This window comes from Xenopus tropicalis, chromosome 4, assembly GCF_000004195.4.
Source record: "Xenopus tropicalis strain Nigerian chromosome 4, UCB_Xtro_10.0, whole genome shotgun sequence".
NCBI lineage: Eukaryota > Metazoa > Chordata > Amphibia > Anura > Pipidae > Xenopus > Xenopus tropicalis.
In genome coordinates, this window is record NC_030680.2 from 128502496 (window position 1) to 128528679 (window position 26184).

Below are 26184 nucleotides of genomic sequence, written 5' to 3' on the forward strand. Positions count from 1 at the left end.
ATTATAATAACAATAATACAACGTAAATACTGACAGCAAGGTTACTTATCCATAATGTGCAAAGCTTACCTTAAGCCGCTCTGCCATTAAAAGACATTAAAGGAACAGTAACACTAAAAAATGAATGAGCTTTAAAGTAATAAAAATATAATGCACTGTTGCCCTGCACTGGTAAAACTGGTGTGTTTGCTACAGTAACACTACTATAATTTATATAATAAGCTGCTGTGTAGCCACGGGGGCAGCCATTCAAGCTGGAAAAAAGGCACAGGTTACATAGCAGATAACAGATAAGTTCTGTAGAATACAATAGTGTTTTATCTGTTATCTGCTATGTGCCTGTGCCTTTTCTCCTTTGAATGGCTGCCTCCATGGCTACATAGCAGCTTATTTATATAAATTATAGTAGACTTTCTGAAGTAAACACACAACTTTTACCAGTGCAGGGCAGCAGCACATTATATTTTAGTTACATTTATACACTTTCATTTTTTGGTGTTACTGTTCCTTTAACTAAGTAAAAACAGTAATAATCAACCTAAGGGCAATGGTACTTCTATTGATTTGACACTGCAGATTAGTGAGCAGGGCCGGACTGGTGGGTGAAGGGCCCACTGGGGCTCCAGCCCCGGGGGGCCCTGCAGGTGTCCCCTAGCCCCCCCTCCGCAGGGGCCCCCCTAACCCCCCTTGCAGGGCCTCCCACCCGACATCCTACCTGAGCGCGTAAATTTAACGCGTCGGGAGGAGCAGTCAGCCTGCCATAAACATGCTTCGTATTCTTTTAAATGGGAAGTAATCTGCTGGGAAAGGGTATTTTGACAACCACGGTTCTCACTAACAGGGTCGGACTGGGCCGCCGGGACAAATCCTGGTGGGCCTCAGCAGCCCAGACCCGACTCTTGCAGCGCTCCCGCAGGGAGTGATGTCAGACTGGGAACACTCAGGTTTATTTTGCCTTGTGTGTCATGGGCCCTAAGTTCCAATTGCTTTACTTTATTTTGTACCATGATAAATAATGTGCACCAATTAATACATGTTGACCTATGCAAAAAAATTGCCAAACCCTTACTCAGGTGAGCAACCCAACACTGACCAATAATTTAACTGCATAAGCTGTATTTACAACCAGGCTCAGTGCTGTTAAGCTAATATAGGAACCCTACAGCTAGCATTCCAGCACAATATAACAATTAGGATATGGATGGATTCAGTTTATATAATTTCTGGAAACCTACAGTATTTAGACCATCAACCAGGCAGATGAATCAACTTAATAACCATTTTGACTGTAAGGAATTGGACTCTTAATTTCTATATAGATTCATTTGGTCTCACAGGTTATACTGTAGTTCAGTAAGTGCTGGGGTGAGATATTTCCTATGTAAACAGTGCGCATTTTCCCAAGGCTTGATCCTGATTTAGTTTAAGTGCCAGTATTATCCTGCTCTCCCCGATGGTGCCCAGAATCGACTGTAAGAGTTTAAGGTGGGATTAAGAGGTTATAATTATCTTTCAAAGTCAGATGCTCTTGTGACCCAATGATTAAAGGAGGCAGTTGCCTAAGCAGCTCTGACGAGGCAAAGAATGTAATTAGTGAGAGTGGCAATTATCTAAAAAGCACTTTCTGAATGTTTTCCAAAAGTCAGTCTTAGGCAAAAAATGGTGGAAATTGGCAAAATAAAATCCACAATAACAATAAAATGAAGTTCACAGTATATAAATCAAAAAACAAGAGTGACCAAGAGTAGAGTATGGCTCAGGTACTCCAGCCACAAGCTCCCATAAGGAAAACCCACCAGAACACACCAGACAAATGGGGGTAGGTGCTGTTGGGAGTTACTTTAGTTTACAACAGATTTATCAACAAACAGACTGAAATGGTAACGCGTCAAATTAACTGCCACTCCTACCGCTGATTTACAGTGAAAAAGATCATTTACTGTGTAATATTGTGTATACTGTGTATATATTTTGGCAGGGTCAGACTGGGGGGTGCAGGGCCCACTGGGGCTTCTGCCTCAGGACCCCTGCACCCCCCAATGGCCCCCACTGCCTTCACACCCCCCCCCCCCCAGGAGCCACCAACACCCTCTGACCCCCTCCCCCGAGTGTGCCTAAATGAAACTCACCTGCGGTGCGTCGGCCCAGAAATAATACAACACCATATTAAGTTGACATCTGGTGGCCAAATCAGAAATTGCATGACAGGAATTAGGGTACAAGGGAAATAGTTTTGCTTTTTAGGTCAGTTAGAATAGGATCATTTATATTAGCAAAAAAGAGTTGGCAAGTCAGTAGGATGGGAATGATAGGTGTATTTTAAAGGGGAAACATATAATCCACATTCTTTATTGGCTAAGTAGAAGTCAAGATATGGATTTAATAAATGTCTGGGTTTAAAGAATAGGTAAACCTAAAAAGAAGGAATGTAAAATTGCTCAGGGCACTTTTTTAACCAGTTTTCAAATTACCATTATTTATTTTTTCAGTTTCAGGGCTATGAAGTTTTTATTAACTGCCAGTTTTAATATATTTTGTAACAGTTCCTGTAACTGTATGGTCTGAGCGATATACGTTCAGAAGGAAAATAGAAGTGATGTTTCTCTGCTCAGGAAAGTGGACAATATCACAACACTTGTAGTTTAGTTACATTTATAATAAATAATGGCAGTCAGATACAGTATAAGCAAAACCTGTAAATGCCCTTGCAATAAGGCAAAGCCATTGTGATAGTGATGGGCGTGCAGAAATGCAGGGCAGTGACCCATATTTGTTCTTGATCCACAGGATTTCAATACTGAATTACCCCACCTTGGCTTGGTGATGAATTCCGGCTCACCAGCATCCAGTGCTCTGGCTCCTGTCAACAACAGTGGGGGTCCCACTACTCCTCGCAAGGGACCCCCCAAGTTCAAGCAAAGGGCAACCCGTCAGTTCAAGAGCAAGCCCCCTAAAAAAGGGGTGAAAGGGTAAATTTACTTGCAATCATTCTTTGGAAGCATTGTATTTGTGTGCAATAACTCATATCCCTGCAACTGTAATGGAAAGTCAGTGGCTGTGACCTATGAAACCTTAAAGGGGACCTGTCACCCACACATAAAAAACTGTATAAAAAAAGTCCTTTGCAAATTAAACAAGAACCCCGAATCTGTTATAAATGCATTTTAAAATCTGAGCTGTTTATCATATTTTTCCTGCTTCGCCCCTATGCCTCAGCCATAGAGATGGGGCAGGCAATTACTTTTTACTTTTATTCAGCACATCCTAGATGTCATTGCATTTATGTATCCTGTACATGGGCATGGGCAGTGGGTGCCAGATTGTGGAGCATAAAGAAAATTTTGGGATGATGCAAAGCTTGTGTTAATAACAGTGTTTACAAAATGGCAGCTGCCTGCTTGCTGTGATTGCTTACTTGCAAGACTGAGGGAAACAAGGTTTATATAATTTATGTAGAGTTAATGAAGTTAATTTTGCTGAAATGCTAACATGATAAAAAGGGATTTGCAATTATTTCTTAAGGTGACAGATTTCCAAAGAAACACCTTCATTGCCGTAACTGTAGGCCATTCATTTTTGCCTGTGTGCCGATTATGTAATTATCATCAAAAGCCTGTGGAATGGCTGATTAAAAAAACAAAGCAATGAGAAAATCCGCAAACCACCATGTCTTAAACTTTGTGTCGTACCCTGCACTCCTGTGAATTTCTGCAGGTCTTTGTGCTTCATTTTGGTTCTGTGCTCCCCAGTAAATACAGCACTAATTGCAATTGGCAGTTCTCCATTTGTATGGGGTAGTCATGTAGGCAGCCCCTTGCTGTCCCCCCAAACTTGGGTATAATTAATTTAGAGGTACAAGTTAGAGAGTCCCAAAGGGCACAGGCTGCAACAGAGCCCAGAACTAACTGTCTGTCCTATGGTAGGCACCACTGATAGGGCTGTGTGTGCCACTGCATCTGCATCTGCAATTAGGGACACATTTTCAATATGTCTCTGGGGGGGCATTTACTAATGTTCGGATTTTTTTCCCAATTTGTTTGCACTAAAGGATAAAAAACACAAATTATTTGTTAAGTGAGTTTATAAAATTTTAGAAAGAATAAAATGAGATGATTAGTAAATGTGCCCCTAGTTGTAGAGTGCAGCCAGACCATGGACAATTATGTAAGACTGTGTTAAATTGCTTTGTATTATTATGCTATATGATGCTTACACAATACTTATTTAATAAAATCAATTCCTTTGACTTTGTAGGTTTGGAGATGACATCCCAGGGATGGAAGGACTGGGAACTGGTAAGAGCGACTTAATTTAACTAGGAAATAGTAATAACAGGGCCTTGAATTAACTATAAAAACATTCTGCTATTATTATGAGTAGTAGTATTTTTATTATTATTACTACCAATAATTATAATGATGAGAAAAATATTTTTATAAAGCACCATTATATTTAGCAGCATTATATTTAGCAGCATTGTACATCTGTGAACAGATGAACAAATCAAACATGCACATTACATACAAATACTAATCAATACAGAAGGTAAATAGAGGGCCCTGCCCAACAGCTCTTACAATCCCTACACACATCCCAATGCTGAAACTCTGGCCCATATGTTTAAGTGAGGCCATTTCAGCACTAATCATTTTATACAGGTAAGGGATCCGGAAACCTGTTATCCAGAAAGTTCCAATTTACGGAAAGGCCATCTCCCTTAGACTCCATTATATGCAAATAATTCAAATTTTTGAAAATTATTTCCTTTTTCTCTGTAATAATAAAACAGTACCTGTACTTGATCCCAACTAAGATATAATTACCCCTTATTGGGGCAGAACAGCCCTATTGGGTTTATTTAATGGTTAAATGATTCCCTTTTCTCTGTAATAATAAAACAGTACCTGTACTTGATCCCAACTAAGATATAATTACCCCTTATTGGGGGCAGAACAGCCCTATTGGGTTTATTTAATGGTTAAATGATTCCCTTTTCTCTGTAATAATAAAACAGTACCTGTACTTGATCCCAACTAAGATATAATTAATCCTTATTGGAGGCAAAACAGCCCTATTGGGTTTATTCAATATTTAAATGATTTTTAGCAGACTTAATTTATGGAGATCCAAATTACGTAAAGATCCCTTATTCCAAAAATCCCAGGTCCTGAGCATTCTGGATAACAGGTCCCATAGCCGTACTTTCAAAAATGTAGACTAACTATTATTAGATATGTGTAAGAAGAAAGTAACTCTCAGTAGCATCTTTTCCATGCTATAATTAAACCTGCAACCTTGTACTTCTAGATTATACAATGTAATAGCCCTCTATACTGCAGTATTACTGAAGTGCAACATGGACATTTATTCTCTTTTGCAGATATCACTGTGATCTGCCCTTGGGAGGCGTTCAGTCACTTGGAGCTCCACGAACTTGCTCAGTTTGGGATCATTTAACTTCTGCAGCCGCCTTACCCACCTCTAAAGTTTCATTTGTTTATCATCAGACTTTCTCATTATCTTGTTAAAAAAAAAAACACATAATCTGGAAATTTGTCATTACTTTGAGTAGAAATAAGATTTTGGTCATGTTTTTTAACCAACCTCAGACCTTTAATGTGGTTCCCCAGCTATTACTATTAGTTAAACAGCAGCTGGAAGCCATAGGATAAAGGGGTGCTTAACTTTTAAGTTAACTTTTAGTATGTTATAGAATAGGCAATTCTCAGCTTCCAATTGGTCTTCATTTTTTATTGTTTTTGAATTATTTGCCTTCCTTTTTCTAACCTTTTCCAGCTTTCAAGTGGGGGTCACTGACCCTGGCAGCGAAAAAAATTATTGCTCTTTTATTTTTATTGTTTTTTTTTTACTTTTTTATTACTTATCTTTCTATTCAGCCCCTCCTCTATTTATAATCCAGTTTCTCATTCAAACCACCTGATTGCTAGCTGATTGCTAAAATTCCAGACTGGAGAGCTACTGAACAAATAGCTAAATAATTCAAAAACCACAAATACTTAAAAGTGAAGATGAATTAGATTCACTCCAAATTGTCTCAGAATAGCACTCTCTACAACATACTAAAAGTTAATGTAAAGATTAAAAACCCACCCCTTTAAAGATCACTAATTAACGGGCACTTTCACTCCAAATGATTGGGCTATTTGTTCAAGGCTGTTCATATTAATGAAAATAAAAGAAACCAAAGACCCTGATCTTGAGAACCTACAATTTCACTAAGGGATAAGCTAACTGGGGATTGTTAGAACCACCTACTGGATGACTTAATGGGAATAAATATATAATAAGAGCTATAGAGCTGACTGAGGGGAAATGGGGTGTGAGTATACATTCACTTATGTTATGCTTTACAGCCATTAAAATGAGAACAAATTGTGATTATATCACCATATCATGATGCAAAGCCACTAAAAATGGCTTCCTAAATCATACATTATCCAGTGATGGTGGTTATTGTTCATTGGTTTTAATTTTACACAAAAATGTAAAGCACAGAGCACTCACTGTAGGTGTTTGTTTTTAGGAATGAGTTTTAAAAAGTTTTGCTATTGGCTTGAATTTTTCTCTACCTGTTTTATTGTGATTATTAATGTCATTCTGGTAAATACCTGTGCAGTCAAATCAGAGGCTTTTAAAGTAAACCTTTAAAATAAGTGAATGTAAAATTGATGAGATTATAATTCTAAGCTTTTTCATTTTACATTGTATATAGATATATTTAACACTCAAAATATTAATGGAAATATGTATTGTTAATATGAATAAATTTCATTACAGCAGCGCCACCAGCTGGTCTGTTTCAGACTGTGATCAAGTCAAGGAATTTATCAGAAGAGAGAAATAGGGCTGTTGTGATGTTTTCCTGTTTAGGAAAGATGCAAGAAAAGTTATCTGAGGTTTTCGAAACAGAGAAACATCAGAACAGGCCTCTTTCTTTCTTCTGACAAGTTGCTCGACTAGATCAAGGCTGGAAACTGACCAGCAGGTAGTGCTGGAGCTAATGACATGTATTCATATTAACAGTACATGTATCCCTTAATATCCATTAATATCTTGGAATCTTTTTAAAAAAAAAAAGTATAATGAATGTCAAAAATGCTTAGAATGGCACTCGCATCATCAGCTCAGGTTTATTAATCCTTTCAAAAATATAAATGTTAAAAGGAACAAGCTGTTATGCTGTTTGCGCACTAATATTTATCTTTAACTTATTGGCTTATTTAATCATAATTTATTCATCATAACCCTTGCATACACAGTTTAATAAAATACTTCTGAAAGTGAAAGCTGGAAGAAGGTTTTCAAATCTGTCTGTCACTGGAGTTTATTGTTTGTTCTACTGGGCAGATCCCATCAAATGATGATGACATTCAACAATTTCAAACATCTAAACTGACCTTTTAGACAGCCCAAAGATAATGCATTGCAGTCCTTTTCTCCTAAAAGCAAGCACTGAAGCTACTCTATAGGACTGGCCCATTTTTCAGTTGATTTTAACTTTGGTTCCCATGTCAGCGCCTTGCCACTTTGTCCTCCAAAGCCTAAGGCATCAAACATGGGGTTTATAGAGCAAGGACCCAGTCAATACACTCAATCGCTGTGGTATTTGACCCAGTCTTATAAGGATATTTATATTCTTTATTAGCTTATAACTATATTTAGCTTTTCTGTGCATATATAGGGATGCTTCAGTAATATGACTAAATAGATCAGTTTTTATGTTATGTCCCTGTTACCCCTTCTGTTTCTAACTGGGTTAAGAGTCTAATATGGGGGTTATATACTTTAACATCTATACCTCAAATGGAAGCATGACCAACTGACAGTGTATGATCATTCTGATGAGTGATTATACGTGAATTGTGTATGAATTTTATAGACGGGGGGTGTTTATAGTGGAAATGTATAAAGGTTCCATTAATGAACTGGCTAAAGAAATGTCACTGTGCTCATTAACCTATGTAAGCAAATTATTTGTATGTGAAGGCATGTTATCTGTTATCCGGAAACCTTGTGACCTTGGGTTTTATGGAAAGGGGTTTTCATGTCATTTGGAACAACAACACTAAAATGCTCATTCTAATTTGTGTTTGATAAACAAATTGAAAAAAACCTCTAAAATTCATGCACTGGTTTGGGATCGTTCTGTTAAACACGTTTCCAGATAACAGATCCCATGGCTTTACATTACTCCAGTGAAGCAGGTACTATGTGATGCTTTACATTCAAAAAGTGTTTCCATTAGCAGTGTATGTTGGGCTCACAGAAGTACCTGGATATGTATTGTTTGTGCTTTATGTTGTTTTGCTTTATTTAGAATTCATTAAACTCTCTTTAATTAATAGGCAATCAGAATGGCAATGAAGTTTTCCTTTTTTCCTATTAAGTATTAGATAATTACTTGCATAATGTGTATGTTTTTTATGCTTTACTTAAAAATATCTAAACTATAAAATGCCATTTTAATATTTAATAAGGCAGACTAGAAACATGGTAGGTTTTTTTATACATTTCAAAAAGAATGATTTTGTCTTGTTATGAGTTACAAGATTGTATGTTATTATAGATCAGAGATTCAAGCAGCAGGGGACTAGAATAGGCATATTAAGGGAGGCGAGTCTCTACAGATATTCCTTCAAATACAAGTATGGGACCTGTTATTCAGAATGCTTGGGACCTGAGTTTCCGATAAGGAGTGTTTCCGTGATTGGATCCTCTATATTCTTCTAAAAATCATTTTACCATTAAATAAACTCAAGCACAAGGTACTGTTTTATTATCATTACAGAGATAAAGGAAATCTTCTCTAAAAATTTTCATTTTTTGCTTAAAAGGAGTCTATGGGAGATGGCCTTCCTGTAATTCGGAACTTTCTGGATGATAAGTTTTCAAATAAGAGATCCCATACCTGGAAACCACCTAATAATGTTACTTACATCTAATGTCACCCTGAGCAGACTCTTTGCCAGTGTTTTCCAGCTGGTGGAGAATAATGACTCCTATACCTGTACAATGAAAAGCTAGGTTCACTAATAAACAGTTCTACATTACATCAAACATATGCAAAATATTTTTGGGTGTGTATTTCTCATTAAACAAAAAAAAAAATATATATATATATATAGTTATAATTATACATAAAAATATATAATGGTATCTATATTTTATTGTATTATAATTTTGATTAATAATTATTATTTCCCATTGCTTAGTTTGATCTTGATACATATTATACAATATAACATTACAATATACAATGGAGGTTATGTAATAAAAGGCACTAACAATATATTATAGAATGGGGGTTATGTGATAAAAGGCACTAAGTTTGCCCAGCAATGAATCAGCAGGCAGCATTTACTGGTTGCTATATGTTACTACTCCTGAGCAAACATATTGCTTTTTATTGCATATGGGGGTGTAACTACTATATTATTGCACTAAGTATTGCACTTTTTTTTTACATTTTTATATTATGTTCATTGTGTTATTTAGTACAGGTATTTTTTTTAATCTCTTTGTCAGTCAGAATCAGATCATACAATAAAAACATCACAATGATCATTGAGGTTATATTTTAGCAGGCAGTATGAATGTTTGTATAAACTACTGTTGTGTATAGTGTTAAACCTTTAAAAAAGACAGAAGAATGCAATGAAACCAGGAAACGAGAACTCAATCACACACATAAAGGGTTCTATTTGTAATATAAATACAGAAACCAAACAAGTGGCTTGAAAACCTTAGTGCTAAGAGCCTAGAATATAGACCAGATGTCAAATTAGTATTTTGTTCACAATAAATTCCATAAGCTTTAACCTGCAGCTAAATTGACAGAGAAAGGCAGACAGGTAAGGGTGAAGACACACAGAGCTACTAGTAGCACCTACTTGTCATGGCTAATAATATAGACAATGCTGATCATTTACTGATAACTGTCTCTATGTGTGTTTTAGCAGAGGCAATTCTCAGTATTGTCTATGGCAAAGTATTTTGGGGGGTTTAGTAGCCATGAAAAAGTAGCTGCTACTAGTAGCGCTGTGCATCTTCAACCTAAACCCCAAGAACCCAAAGCAATTATCGGTCATTGAGCTGCAATATATAATCAAATCAAATTGTTAATGATTTTGTATGTAAACATAAACATGAGGTATATGTTAGCGCATATTTTTTTGCAGTATCATATGAAGCCGTTGACAATAGCGGTTACTGCAATGAATGGAAGACAGGGAAATTACAAGGCACAACATATTTATGTTATATCTAAAAATGTAATGTAAGCTTGATCAGTATTTTAATAAATAAAATGACTAAATTCATTTGTGCTTCATGGATGTCGTGGAAGGTAAATCAGCCAGTGTACAGGTAAAACCAGGGGTCATCTAACAAAAAGTGTTGGGATGAAGGTTGGGAGTTACATAGTAAGTTAGTTAGGTTGAAAAAAGACGTACGTCCATCACGTTCAATCCCATTAACTTCATGCAAGAGATAGCCCATACTTACTAGAGACTGTATATAACACTTGAGCAAAGTATACTTCTAAGAACAATATATAATATTATAAATAACCATTTTGACCAAAAAATAAAACATGTATTAATGGGTACCTATAATATATTTGGGTATTCATATGACCATATCTACTTACTCTGTGGTATTGATATAGAAACCCTGTGTGTTTTATGTGAGGAAAACAACTAGAACTAGGGGCTTAGCCAATCAGTATATACAGAGCAGAGATTTTGCCAGCAAAGTTACAAGGAGGGGCCCCTCAGTTGAAAAAGATCACTTTAGTGCACATTTCTAACATCTGTTCTAAGATAACATCCTATATTACGCCTATAAAAAAGGGATCATGTTGCTACTAGCATGTCCCTCATTCAGTTCTAGTCATGACTAGTTCTTCTACTGTTCTTAATTTGATGTGCGTATTTCCACAGTCTCAAACAAGGACATATCTCCTCTTGCTCATAAATAAAAGTAAAATAAGTGTAATGTTCGAAGAGTTCTGTGTTAAAGAGGATGTATATGCACAAGGAGATATCCTCCCTTGGTAAGAATAAGGTAAGTCTACAGTGTTGAATAAATGATTTATGAAATATCACACTCCCTTCAGTCTACAGAGGCATCTAGCAGAAAGAAAGGCACATGAAGAGAGAGAGAAAGGCACATTGGGGGAAATGGTACACTAGGGGGCTGATTTACTAAGACACGATTTCGAATCCGAATTGGAAAAATTCCGATTGGAAACGAACATTTTGCGACTTTTTCGTATTTTTTGCAATTTTTTCGGCGTCTTTACGATTTTTGCGTAAAAACGCGAGTTTTTCGGCGTCTTTACGATTTTTGCGTAAAAACGCGAGGTTTTTCGGCGTCTTTACGATTTTTGCGTAAAAACGCGAGTTTTTCGTAGCCATTCCGAAAGTTGCGCAAAGTCGCGATTTTTTCGTAGCGTTAACACTTGCGCGCAGAGTCGCGCCTTTTTCGTAGCGTTAAAACTTAAAAGGCTACGAAAAAATCGCGACTTTGCGAAACTTTCGTATTGGCTACGAAAAACTCGCGTTTTTACGCAAAAATCGTAAAGACGCCGAAAAACTCGCGTTTTTATGCAAAAATCGCAAAGACGCCGAAAAACTCGCGTTTTTACGCAAAAATCGTAAAGACGCCGAAAAAAATCGCAAAATTACCAATCATTACGAAAAAAACGCAATCGGACGCATTCGGCCCGTTCGTGGGTTAGTAAATGTGCCCCTTGGAGAAGGAAAAATGGAGGAATGGAAACATGAGATAGATCATCTTTATTTTCAAGGATCAGTTGTATTTCCTACTGTGAGGATGTTGTATCTCCAGTAGCTGAGAGTGGTTTTCTTGTTTTAGCTCCGGCCACATGGTGCAGATTCTCATCCTGCAGATAAACGCCCCTACGCTTCAAAAAGCTCATTGTTGTGCCTGCACTCAGAGCCATTGTGTCAGCCCAGGCCAACAGAGCGGATTTCAACATAATGGCACTGGTGCAGGCACAACAATAAGCTTTCTGAAGCGTAGGGGCAGATATTTGGCCTGTGTTTATTCACAGACTGAAAATCTGTCCCATGTGGCAGGAGTCTTGGGCAGTAAAAAGCAACATTAACACAGTGCTATCAAAAAGCCATCAGCAAACACCCCAGAGTTAATTATTCATTGGGTAAAGTAATTTATTGATCTGTCAATCAGGATTCAGTTCTGTGCCGTCAGAAAAACAGTGGGAGCAACTTTATGTGGTTACTTCATATCCTCAAACATCAGAAAATGTGCAGGAATGTGGAACAAAGAGTAAGCATAAAGAAAATAATGTCTGTTGTGTAACTGCATAGAGGTGTTTTGCAAAGTCTCCCGCGTTCTGCATGAAGAACTGAAGACAACAACTAGGTACAATTCTAAACACATTGCAAAACATTAAACATGTAGTAACCAACAACATCACAACTTTTTATTTCTTAGAAAAATCTGATCTTGGATTTAAATAAAAGCAATCAGTGCAGTGGAATGGGATAAGTGGCAGTCAAAGCTGCTTTACTAATTCACTTTTTTATCACTATAAATATTACAGTAATGGATATATTAAATGAATTGCTTAGGACCTGGGGTTTTCTGAACAAGGCAACATTTTTGTAATTTCTTGAAAATAATCATTAATGAACCCAATAGGATTGTTTTGCTGCCAATATGGATTCAGGCAGCTTAGTTACCATTGAGCACAAGCTACAGTTTAATTATAACAGAGAGGAAAATCATTTTTAAAAATTAGAATTATTTGCTTAAAATGGGATATGGCTTTTCCTAAATTCTGGATTACAGGTTTCCAGATAAGAGATCCCATACATGGAAAATACCTAATTATGTTACTTATTCTAATGTCACCCTGAGCAGATGCTTTGTTTGTGTATTCCTGCTGGCGGAGAAACCAGGGAAAGGAAGGGGGGAGATATAAGAGAAAGCAGGGGGAAGGGAGGTACCCTACCAAATGCTCATGTCCCTGTACCTATTAGTTGAACAGGTACAGGATAGTTATTATAATATGTGAGGCTGTTGGTATCTAGGTTTAGTATACATAAAAACCATCACTGACATCAATGAATTTATCTTGGCATCCTTTGGAGATATATACTACCTTGTAGTATAATAATACCTTATTTATTTTCTCCTTCCATTCCCCTAAAGTAGCTGGATTGGATCTATTCCACTGGATGGTTATTTGGTTTTTAGCATAGAATAATAGAAGTTGGAGTAAAGTTCTACCTCCTTTTGAGGATAGTATTTATGTGGTTGTCCTAGCAATGCCATATCCAGGGCAGGTTCTATAGCTAGAACCATTCCTTATAACTAAAGGCAAATATATGAATCTGGTAGTTCTTGGCATGGCTATCTGTTATGGAACCATGTTCCTAGGCATTCTTTGCACCCAGGACCTAGTCATTGTCTGCAGTCCTGGTATTTTTTACAAAGCAATAATGATGGGCATGCAGAAAACAAGACTTGGATTGGTGCTAGTGCTGAGCACTCCGACTGAGCAGCACCGAACACTACCACCCTATACAGTGCAATTGGCACAGCTATTTTCTTTGATAAATCTGTCTTAGTTTAAAGCTCTCTACTCTGGCAGGAAAGTCTGGATAAATGGGGAAGATATCAGGGCCACCCAAATTGAGATAGATATGCTACTCTATATCAGTAATAAACATGTTTTTTTCCCTGTTACAATAACAACATTACAACATTTCCTGTAACTGCTTATTGCAGTATTTACTTTACTTTTGCTGAGCAAGGGTTACAAAAGTTCCCAGAAAGGTACATGCACTTTACTGTGCAATCCTCGCAGATAAAAAGCGATCTTGCTGGCAGAGTCCAGAGAAGAACCAGTGCAGAAACCCACCATGAAAACTGCAGTTGTTTTAGTCGTTTTGGGGATGGTGTTGCTACATGGTGAGTATATCTGTATTGTGTGGCTTGAACTGGAATTCTAAATTTGTTGCTAATAAATATTTCCATTCACACTCAGGGCTTAACTAGAAAGTAAATAAGGATTTACATACATTTTCGGATTAATGACAAATTCATAGCAGCTGCAGCTTCAAAGTTGTCTTTAATAACCTCCCTCCTACATGGGATTGGGACATGGGATTCTACATAAAAAGTTACCAGTAGGTCATGCTGATCATTTGTTGCTGATAGGGCTGCTTTTGTAAGTAATTGTTACATGAAGTTCCTAAACCTGACTGTTTTGCCAACCTGACTGTCCCTTCTCAGCTTGTCAGTTATAGCTTCTAAGGTTTATGGCAAAAATTATATATAGCATGCAAAGCCAATGTTATGATAGATGTTAAAAAAAAGGTTTAATTTCTGGTGTCAGGATCTTTTTAAGTATTACATACCACAAGAAGTATTTCTGGCTTACTAGGGGGATCAGAGCTGCCATGCAGGGAGAGGTTTCATTATTAAGAATCTTTAACTTTATTATCTGTCACCCCCAAATTGTTCCCCCTACTAGAAGTGCAAGCTAATAGAGACACTTTGGTTGTTAAATCTAAAACAACTGGACTTGCTAAGTAATCATTGAAGACGTTTCACTACTCATCCGAGCAGCTTCTTTAGTTCAACTGACTGGTATGGGAAGTCCTCAGCATATATACTCTTCCACTAATCCAATCACAATGGCACTTTGTAACTCTTCAAAGAGGTGACATCTGAAACTCACAGAGGTGTGAATGCTGTGGAGTTACTAAAATAGGATTACCAAAGTATCATGCAACTCATATAGACAGGTGTTATTTGTTAGAGTTGCATGAATGGATGTGGGAAAAGTTACGAAACTTCCGGGGTACAGATGTTAGAACAGCATTGTATGTAGCAGACAGATACTGTCGAAGGCCCCCAACATACCAGAAGCTGCTCGGATTAGTAGTGAAACGTCTTCAATGATTACTTAGCAAATCCAATTGATTTATATGTACTTATACTAGATATACCATGACCTCGATGAATGAAAATCTTCATAGTCATTTTGCTCATTATATGCATCCTACTTATGTAGGAACGAAGGATGCACCTCCCAAGCTTACTCGCTCATTATAAGCATGCTTGTTACCCAACATGGCCACCTTCACCGGGAGCGCCTAGCGCAGGGGAGGGGCATGGCTCTATTAGCCTTTGGGGGGGGGAAATTATTTTTGTTTGATAGGTGCCCTATAAAGATAATAATAGGGTGTCAGTAAAGGAATTTGCACAGGGAAGTAGCTGGTGTAGAATGGTGAGAAAATTTAATAAATCTAGGGTCAGAACTCACAACTGAATTAAGCTGAGAATGAGAGTTGAGTATGATGTGACCGCCAGAAGGAACTAGCAGGGTGTATTCTTTGAGTTGGGATTGAACAGAAATGATGAGATGATGAGAAAGTAATGGGGACATTTTGATTTTAGACAGGAAAAAAGTCACGTGAGGGCAGTTTCTGTTGAGTATTTTGGGACAGAAGTGGTTTTAGGTTTTATTGTTCTGTTTTCTTATGCAGCTGAAGCTTTGAAGTGTCGGAAAAGCGCATGTACTGGCCTTAGACCATGCACGACTACTGAAGTAACATGTGACTCAAAGTCCACTCTGTGCTTTGTGATGACGCGCTCCAAGCCCATAGGTACGTTTTATAATGTGAAATTACAGTTAGTTAGGGATAGGATTTAACATTCCAGAGCCTGAAAAGGTGCACTTTCAGCATAAAGTATTCTTTAATTAGCTGTGTCTGAACCACTTAAGCCACTTAATGGAGCTTATTTATAGACTGTGGGCAAATTTGCAACTGGGCAGAAACTCATAGCAACCAATCAAATGTTTGCTTTCAAAAGTTCAACCTGCAGCTGGCTTAAAAAAGCCAATCACTGACTGATTGCTATGGGTTACTGCTATGGGCAAATTTGCCTAGTGTTTATAAATGAGCCATATTGTCATTTGGCATTGGGCTAAAGTTAATCTATGTAAATGTAATTGTAATCTGTTACTTTATCTGAGATCCGGTTTGAATGCAATTGTCCTCCCTATCAGGATAACTATTTCTTGGTATCTATTTACAGTACATAGGATAAGGCTAAGTGCCCTGATGTTATCCAATCAATTGACATTCTATAAGTGCATAGTTTATGTAAAACAGCCTTTGAGAATGTCCCTAGATTACTACATAACATACTGTTTTACTGTAAGCTCCATGGTGAAATGTGCATCAGGGTTGTGGCAAAAGATTGAGCAAGAGGTGAGGACACTCTGGATTGCATTGTGCCTTGGGTCTTATAATGGTACTGATGTATATGGTAACATGCTCTTTCATGTTTTTGTATAATGCTGAATAAGCTAGGGAATTGTTATTACTTTATTTGCCAAATAAAGTGTGTCATTGTTTTATCCTTGAAAGCAAGGTCAAAAGGTTTCATTTCAACCACTGTAGTGAGACTCCCTTCTGGGTATTTTTCCAAAAAGGTTCTCTGTCTCTTGAATAAAGACAAAAACACTTACACATTACCAATATATATATATATATCTATAGGACATTAATATATTCTGTGCATTAAGCTACCAAGAAATACCCTCCCCTTTAAACAAAACAGGAGTATGGGGTGCAGATATGAGTAGAGAGGAAGTAGACACATTCTTCCTTCACTGTTAAGCTAGCAAATATAGTATTAGTTTCATTTATATTGTTCTTGTCCTTTTTTTGTTTAGTTTCACTAACTCGTGGGTGCATCACGGAGGCAAATTGTTCCATACTGAAGGGTTTTGATCCTAATGTTCGGTGCTGTTCCAATGACCTCTGCAACTAAGTATAGAAGTATTCTACAGACCTCTGCAACTAAGTATGAAGTATTCTACAGACCTCTGCAACTAAGTATAAGAGTATTCTACAGCCCTCTGCAACTAAGTATAGAAGTATTCTACAGCCCTCTGCAACTAAGTATAGAAGTATTCTACAGCCCTCTGCAACTAAGTATAGAAGTATTCTACAGCCCTCTGCAACTAAGTATAGAAGTATTCTACAGCCCTCTGCAACTAAGTATAGAAGTATTCTACAAATGACCGTATGTTCTCCTAATATGCCCACCTGAAGTGGGCGATATAAGGCTAATTTGATTATTTGGCCCTAGAACCAAATGATCGAATTACAAAGATGTCTATAGGAGCCGTTGGACTAAGGACCACATCAATGAGCTGATGTGGTTCCTGATCCAATGCGAAAGTCAAACCTGCTTGATCAACTCCTGGCCAATTTTTGGCCCCATACATGGGCAGATAAGCTACCAAATCTCGAATTGGCAGCTGAAATCTGCCCGTGTATAGCCACCTTCAGTATAGACGTAATCTACAGACCTCTGCAACTAAGAACTATGCTGATACCCAAAGAAGCCTACAATAATCAGAAATTGGTTTTACATTGTATGTACTTGTTTTGCCAATAGTTCATAATGCTAAAGCTTTAAAATAATTTGGAATAAAATTGTTTTTGATTATATTTTTGTTGCAAGATAAATATTTTGATTAAACCTGGAAATAACCCATTACATTAAAGGTAGAATCAATAAGGCATGCACCAAGATAGATTCCATTTTGATCTCCAGTACTGTGTACTTGGTGTCCTGTCTATGGTAGACAGAAGGGGAGAAGGTTTGCTTAAAATCATTTCCAGTTTGTGTTTGTGGGGTGGTGGTGGGTTGATAGAACAATCAGCAGGGGGTTTCAAGATAACAATTTTAAACAGGGCAATCACAATAATGTTTTTTTTCTACAATGGAAAGATAGGAAGCCAGTTACAAAGCTATTACACAAAAGGGAAGATTATGCATGTATATTATGGGGAAAAATGAGTAGTTAAAGGCCCCCAAGGGCTGGTGTGTATACACAGAGAGTGGAGAGCTTGCTGACACAATGTAAACAATGTGTCAAATTGTGCACAACAAAGCTGTTTTTGATCTATGCTAGAAAACACTTAAATGGTACAAGACTCTGAAAACAGATAGCTTTTGTGATTTATTCCAGTTGGTATTGTTTAAAAAAAGCTTAACTTGCCATGTAGTGCTGATCTTTGGGCCCCAACCTGTCCCTTAGCCGCCCACCCTCTGGTTCAGTAAGTAAACATTATAAGAAATTTCCGTGACTGTCAGGAATGTGTTCTTATAAGAGAAATCTGAATACATTCTTTCTAGAGAACACTCGAGATGTGCACACACATATTTCAAGATTCATTTAGGTGTTTGCCCAGACTCATAGATGCAGGAGTCCCTTAACTCCAAAGTGCTGTGAACCAGTCTCCTCTTTCTTTCTGCTTCCACTGGAATATAGTAGTACTGAGAGGGAGCAGTGATGAATGACTTTAGACAAACAATCATAAGTAGCCAGAAGTGACTATTTTTGTGTTGAGTTTTCCATTAATTTAACTTTTTAGGGCTCTCGGGGGGCTGGCTATTATAATATTGACCTAGATTTGTGGCTGCAAAACATCAGGAATAGTCTCCAAGCAAAGCCTATGGTGATTATGTCAGTTGCAGATTTTCAGCTAGCTTTAGCTGGTTACAATGATCTTGATTCCTTTTTTTTCTTGACAATAATGTAACGGACCTATAGGGTTAAATGGCCCCTATGGATTTAAATCCCTACAGTTTCAGTTTCCTTAGTTGCTGGGCAGAAGCGAATGTATCTAACTAAGTTTATTTACCTATGAATGCTATTGGCTAGCGGGTAGCATGACCACTTCCTGCCTCATTTTGTTATAGTGCTGGGAAAGGAGTGGCACTTCCTCTTTGCTCCTGCCTGTGGAACAGGGTGGGTGTTACTGTGAGCCCAGGGCACGGGCACAGGCCCATTTTAAGTCAGGGAACAGGGCCCCCCAAATGAGGCGTTAGATAGTAGCAGGTGTAGCCCCCTTTATAGTACCACTCTAGGGGTGTAAGGCAGTGAAGGCTGAGCTATACACAGTGATCTCCAACCAGTGGCTCTAAAGCAACATGTTGCTCACCACCCCTTTTACAAAAATGGCATCTCTTCCTCGAGCATAATATATTCAGGGGGGTAACATCCATAGCCTACATAGCAGTTTACTACATATTTCCATTTATTAAAGCAAATTATAATCATAAACTGTTTAAATAAGTTAAGGAGTCTTGAAGCAGCATTTAGACCAAACTAGAGTTGTCTGTGAGTAAAGAAGGTTTGGGCTGGTTCTAAGCTTAGTTAAGGGTGAATTGGAGTAATAGGACACAGACAAATGTAGTGTGATTTGGCAGGGGTTTGGGGTGTAAAGGGGAGATCAGAGTCAAAAATAGCTCCTAGCCAGCAAGTCTTGTGGGTTAATGGAAGGGGGTAAAGTCTGGGAGCTGGATAGAACAGAAGGAACAGGTTCTGGGGTAGAGGGATAGTGTATTGGGAGAAGAGCAGAGAACCTTAGACAGAGCCTTGAGCTGCACAGGCCGAGATATTGAGGAGAAGAAGCTGAAACCTTAAAAGACAACTTTCAAAAAACAACTTTAAAGAACAAATCACAACAATCCCAGGCATCAGCCTGGGAAAATCAGTTCCACTAATGCCTAAAATATTTAGAATAACTGGCATTTAGGGGAAAAGGGGGCCTTTTCCCCTCAGGCCTTATATCTATAACATCTGACCGAAGCATCCCCTAGAAATGTCACACATCGTAATTAACTTTACAGCATAGCCATTTTCATTTTATTTCCTTACTTTACAGGGCAAGGAAACCCAAATATAAAACAGAAGTAAATGTAAATCTAAACAACTTTCCAACCCACAATCACAAAACTTTGCATTAGTTTTATAGTTATTTGTAAATGTAGTTTCTCTGGAAAACAGCATCTCTCTGTCCCTTCCTATTCGCTGCCCTGATGGGGATTTTAATTTGCACAATCACTGAGTGATTACAGTTTTGTGATTGTGGGTCCAAGGCAGTTTATTCCGACCCCCCGACCCTTCTCTACTGCAATATGCACAGACCATTCCTTCACTCTCCCTTATTATATTCACGTTAACTGAAGGGTAAACCTGAATACCATTCAAGGTAGTAAAGATATAGGATCTATTATCTCAAATACTTGAGATGTGGGGTTTTCTAGATAAGGAGTTTTTTTTTCTATTTGGATCAACAAATTTTTGTAATTTGGATCGCCAAACTTTGTCTGCTAAAAAACCATTTAAATGTTAAAAAACCCCAAAAGGATTGTTTTGCCACTGATATGGATTAATGCAGTTTAGTGACCATCAAGTACAAGGTATTGTTTTATTATTACAGAGAAAAAAGCAAATCCTTTTTTAAACTTATACCTGTATCCGTTTGCTTTGACCCATTCTACAAACACCCAGCCTAATAGGCTCGTGTACTTACTTATGTTTACAGGAAGCTGAACGGCTTGTATGTTATTTCTATGGTCCTGGTGCAATTGGCATAATTCCTGGTGCCGGAAATGGCATTATTTTGGGGTTTATTACACACACGTCAGTTTAGATGCTCTCAGATGCAAATGGAGCACTAGAAAATGACCTCTGCTAAAGGCAAGTGTTAACTCCAGGGCTCCCTTTGCATCTGTGCGCCTTGTACTAGGCACCTAGCATACAATCCATCATGTCTTTGCATTCTTGTTGCAGTAAAACAGATGTTTCGATGCAAGGAGCATATATAGTTATTGAAAATAGTGTTCAAATGCCCCCACAGGTTGCACTTGTATTTGTACATAAGCTTGTATATGATCTATCTCAGATCACCAAACCCATCTTAAGAATCTAAATGTTTTGTTGCTTATCTTTTGAGTCATCTTGCCCTACCCTATTCATTGTCACTCATTATGGCAAGCAATGTCTGGTTTTATATAAAAGTGTGCTTGGAAAGGCAAACAGACACAGAGGGGCTGTTTCTCAGACTGCACTTATACGCAGGGGCCAGGAGACAGCCCAGTTGACTGTAGTATGTATAGATACTAATAGATATTTTATATGAAAGGGTAACACATGGACAACATGCCCCCTACTGTAATTTATAATTTATATAGCCTTGCACTTCCATACAGGTCAAGAACCTCCTCAGTGAGTTTTTTCTCATTGAATTGCATCTGGCTCTATGAAAAAATCTTGAATTGAATCAGGAGATAAGCTTTTCTCATTAATTAATATTAATTCAATAAGGAAATGATCTCATTGTTTATGGAACTTTATTTAAGAGAAAAGTTTTTTCTTTTTAAATTAAACCTCACCCATAGGTTTAAATGTGATAAACCATAAAATATAATTTTGTAATGGAACAAAATCTGGCTCTTTCAAGGTCCAACCATGATGCAGCAGGAAGTCCATTATCCGATCCCTGTGTCTGATAGCTTGATCCCTAAAGGATGCAAGTAATATCAAGTTATCTAGGAAGTAAACAGATAAATTCCTTGCCAACGAAGACATGTCACCGGGACCTTCAAGAAGGCCCTCAAAGCTGTTAGTAGACAAAAGGCCAAACATCAAAACTTCACCTCAGTTGCCACACTAAGCTCTTTAGCTCTAGCTCATCAGTGAGAGAGCACTCAAAACTTTACAATATGTTGCCTCAAGGAAGACATAAAAGGACAATTTCTGCTAAATGTCTAAACACATATAAATGCATATTCGGGCATATACATATTCAAGGTTGATAGGGTTTTGGATAGGACACTTACATGCTATAGTTAAACATATCTTAAGCATTCAATCTGAAGGTATAGTCTTCTTCAGGATAAGCTTATGCATGCCTTTGAATATTCTTCACATGACTATAGACACCACAACATATTAGAGGAGCAAGGAATGGAGTGCTAGCCTATGCTAAACAGTATGTTCAGTATGTTCTATATTAAGACCAGTTATTATGTATGCATGTGTCAGGGCCATAAGATACTGCTTTCTGGCAGGATACACTGACCAACCCCAGAGCCCCAGCTATGAATAAATAAATACACTGTATCATTAGATTGGAATAAGAAGCCCAATGCTTGGCCATATATACATGCAACAATGGCTCAGAGTCACAAGGCTGCTGAGTTTGGGTAGTCTTGAAGTCAAGGGCCCAAAGACTGTACCTAATAAATACCCGCAGTTTCATTACTAATTAAGCAATCCTTCAACCAGTCAGGATTCAGAAATCCCTGCTGTGTGAACCAGAGACAATAAGCTGAACCTGGATAAAACTTCCCTAGAAACCCTACCATAAAAAATGATTGCTTGATTGATTAAAAAAGTCCTTATCCAAGGAACATTGTATTCATCTAAAATGTGTAATAAGCATTTAGATGCAGTAGTGTTAGACACTGATATAGTGAAGCCATATAATCACAGCAATACATAATAAATAGTTGCTGCTTAGTATTCCTACGTAGTGACTGGAGTTAGCAAGGCAGTATCAGATATTTACCCAGAAGCCCAGTGACCTACATCGATTAGGGCTACTGGTTTCAGGCAGTTCTGAACATTGAGCGAGGTGCTTGTGGGTCTCTTGCTGCGCTCGATCTCTCTGGGAAGCCTGATAGTTTTTGTTCATATTTTGACAAAGGCACAATCTTTAAAGGATGCTTTGTGATACAAATGTTTGCTGTACATGTACTGCATTGCTTTCAGGGGCACTAGGTGCTGTGGTCTCTCTCTTGCCCTTTTTACTCGGTCATGTAAACATGAGGTGGGCTTATCTATTATTCCCCAGGTGTCAAGGGCTCTAAGGGCACAAGAACGCACCCTGTTAGTGCTCATCCAACAAGCTCTGGCCCTGAGAATACTGTTCCCTCCTTCTCATGTCAGACTGAAAGTCCAGCACAAGGAGCTGACAAAACACTCCTAGTACTGAATAACCTTAGTTAACATCACTCAAATACCTGAACTGCCATCACAGTTCCTTATATCTCTAAAATATGTTTATGCCAAGATGCGTACAGAACAACAATGCGATGTAAGGAATTTTATCTAAGAATGGAAATGTCATCTAAACTTTTTAGAATATTTTCGACATTTTAGTATTGGACTTCCTCTAACTAATAGACCATGTTATAAATTAATATTTTATATCCTGTTTCCTGGTATGGAATCAGATCGTTTTGCAGTATATATATAAGTGCCAGAACCCAACGGAAACACAGCGCAGATAAAAGACTCTGAGACAGAGAGAGAATTTATCACACAGAGTAAAGATGAAGGCGGCCGCTCTACTGATTCTAATGGGATTTACTGTTTATGGTGAGTGATAGCCCTTAGAAAGTATCTGCAATTCTATAATAGAAAAAGGTTAATCTGTGTATGAATATGTCTGTTTAAATAGCATCATGTTGTACCTTGGTTGTAAATATAATCTGCTTGAATTATGTTTAAGTTTAAAACACCAGACTGGGAACACTGTGACAAAAGCCTAGATATGCTGTTTTCCATAAAAACAGAATTATTTCAAGGGAGGAAAACATAATTTTGCCTCTTTATAGGTCCCTGGTAAGGCCTCACCGTGAGTATGCAGTGCAGTTTGAGCTCCAGTCCTTAAGAAGGATATTAATGAGCTGGAGAAAGGGCAGAGACTGCGACTAAACTGGTAAAGGGGATGGAAGGGTTAAACTATGAGGTTAGACTGTCAGGGTTGGGGTCAAACAGGCCTGTGTTAAGCCTATTCTTAATAACAGGCCACACTAGACCATCCTGTCTCTCTAATTAGCATCCTGTGTTGTTTCTACCACTTGCCTTTAATATCCTAGAACCTATTGTGTTCTCCTGTAATACTAACTTTCTGTACACCCATTTACTACAAATCACAATATTTTGTATATTTTCCAGCTGAAGCCTTGATGTGTTTGCAGGGCTCCTGTGATTCGAAGGCTGCGTGTATCTTTAAGCCAGTTGACTGTTCCCCAGGCACTTGCTGCGTTACTATGAGTCAAGGCTGTAAGTTTTTAAAAATGCATTTTGTTGGTTGTTATATCTCATGTTACATCTAGTTTTATTCCTTTTATCCTACTCCTGATAACACAGGAATAACATTGGTTGATTGTTGTGCATAAATAGATCTGCAGCAAACTCTGTGCCAGCTCGTACATTAGTACCAAAGTGTTGGCTTATTTTTTCTACGTGGATTAACCTACTTAGTGTAAGAGGCCCAACATGGGGTGATCTTACCAACTGGCACCAAACACCTACAAGGTGCAATGCCAAATTACATTTTTAGTCTGGAGAGAGTGACTGTGATCCAGTAGGATGATGGTCTGTGAATTAGGGGCTTTTCAATGCTGCTTGAGGTAAGGCTTTCAGAATTTTAAAGTAAAATCACACACAGAAGGAGGATGGGAATGTCATGCCCCAAAACAAAAATGGTGAAGAACATTCCACTTTTACACCACTGCTCATTTACACCACACTCTAGGTCATAGCCAGATTTTTTTTTGTTTTATATTAAAATCGATTTGTGCATATTTACCCAGAAAGGTTTCTTTTTTGGCCCTTATTTGGTAACACATCAACTTCATATTGTAGCTAATATTGAGAAATCTTCTGTAGAATCATGCATTTCCCCTAGAAAACACAGTTCACTGAGACTTTTTATGATAAAGTCATGCTGGGGGGGGGGGGGACAGATTTCCCATGGGCAGTTTTTCCCTGAGACCAAAGTCCTGACACTGTGTCTGTCCCTGGGAAACAGGGAATAATGGGAACCTTAGCAAGAAGAGGAACACTCACAGAGACATGAACCAACCCCATGTCATGTGATAATGATCCAGTCCTGGATATTTATAGCATTAATTCCTCTTTACATTAAATGGTAACATGAAATAAGCTATTAGAAAAGCCCGGAGTGGATTACTATCACCCACATTATATAGGGTTGGTTCATGTCTCTGTACTCACTGCTGCCTTCCCTCATGCTTAACTCTCCTGTGCTTGGTGAGAGCCTATAGGGACGGAATTTCTAGAATCTAGAGAGCACAATGTCTCCTAAACCAGAATTCCCAGAATTTTAAATTGTAAAAAGTTTAAACTGAATCTTGTTCATTTTTTTAAGGTATAGAATAATATAGCAAGAGTGACACTGTAAATACTTTGTGACTTTATCCTAGCTGTGTTAGTACAGTTGTTAACAATTTTTCTTTTTTCTTCGTAGCCTCCACCAGCAAAGGATGTGCTTTGGAGAAATTATGCTATGCGTTCCAGAGCCAGAACCCATCAGTGAGATGCTGTTCATCTAGTTTTTGCAACATGTAATAATATGTATACATGAAAACACTGTTCTAGCAATTCTGCTGTGGTATCTTGTGATGCACAGTGTGGACACGTGTTTGTGCTGCAAAAATAAAATGGCTAATCCCAATATGTGTCAACAAATGTCTAATAAAATGGACCATTTAAATCACAGACTTGTCAAAACACTTATGTGTGTCCTTACAGCTTATTTTGTATGAATACATTTTAAAGAAATTCTAAATACTTTAGGATAGTGGATCTCCATACATGTCATGATTATATTGCAACCATATACAGTAGTTAGTCCAATAACATGATCTTTGATGTATTACCCTACCGAGTCCTCCTCTTGTTCTTGTCTCATTCATATCACTAATGGCAGGTTAGCAACACCATGATTTCATGAATATAAAGAGTGGTCACTGTGTGTTGCTCTTAATTTCCTTTTCATAATTGGTGGAATATTTCTGGCAAGCTCTAAACATGAAACTTTATAGGTGTCTACTCAATAGTCATTGATTTGGAAGCTATCAGGGCAGATGCTAGTATCTCCTATTAGACTGAAGAGGGTAGTGCTTGAATTGGGCTCAGGTAAGTGGGGGGATGCTATGTGCTCGATGTGGCAAAAAATTAAGCCCAGTCCACTATTATAAACTACACCAAAGCCATTTTGCTATTTCCATGTTTATTAACAATTTCTCAGTCTAAGTGCATTTGGGGGACACTTTGGATTTTGGCTGCTACATACAATAGAAATTTGGGGGAAGTTTCTCATTCATCCAGGTCATGATATACAGTATCTAGTAGAATTAAGTCTAAAACAACTGGACTTTTCTGAGTTTTTCTTGAAAATGTTTCACCACTCATCCGAGTGGCTTCTTCAGTTTAAATGACTGGTAGGGAATTCCCCGGCATTTAAACCCTCGAGG

The 26184-nt window shown here is 37.9% G+C and overlaps 1 protein-coding gene and 2 long non-coding RNA genes across 6 annotated transcripts in view; all 3 read left to right on the top strand.

Moving 5' to 3' along the window:
- Positions 1-8370, top strand: part of pde6h (phosphodiesterase 6H) — a 23009-nt gene extending 14639 nt beyond the window's left edge. For 3 of the 4 annotated variants that reach the window (XM_031900096.1, XM_031900095.1, XM_031900094.1), the window contains exons 2-4: positions 2788-2969; positions 4255-4295; positions 5381-8370. In XM_031900096.1, coding sequence (XP_031755956.1) covers positions 2824-2969; positions 4255-4295; positions 5381-5457 — 264 coding nt within the window. In that variant the 5' untranslated portion in view covers positions 2788-2823 and the 3' untranslated portion in view covers positions 5458-8370. 4 annotated transcript variants of the gene reach the window in all.
- A 5478-nt stretch (positions 8371-13848) lies between these two features.
- Positions 13849-17546, top strand: LOC100493054. The gene is made up of 3 exons (XR_208568.3): positions 13849-13983; positions 15567-15686; positions 16763-17546. It is a non-coding gene; the product is annotated as an uncharacterized LOC100493054 (long non-coding RNA).
- Positions 17547-20288: 2742 nt separating this feature from the next.
- LOC116410461 lies at positions 20289-25424 on the top strand. The gene is made up of 3 exons (XR_004222430.1): positions 20289-23275; positions 23858-23965; positions 25176-25424. It is a non-coding gene; the product is annotated as an uncharacterized LOC116410461 (long non-coding RNA).
- The last annotated feature ends 760 nt before the right edge of the window (positions 25425-26184 follow it).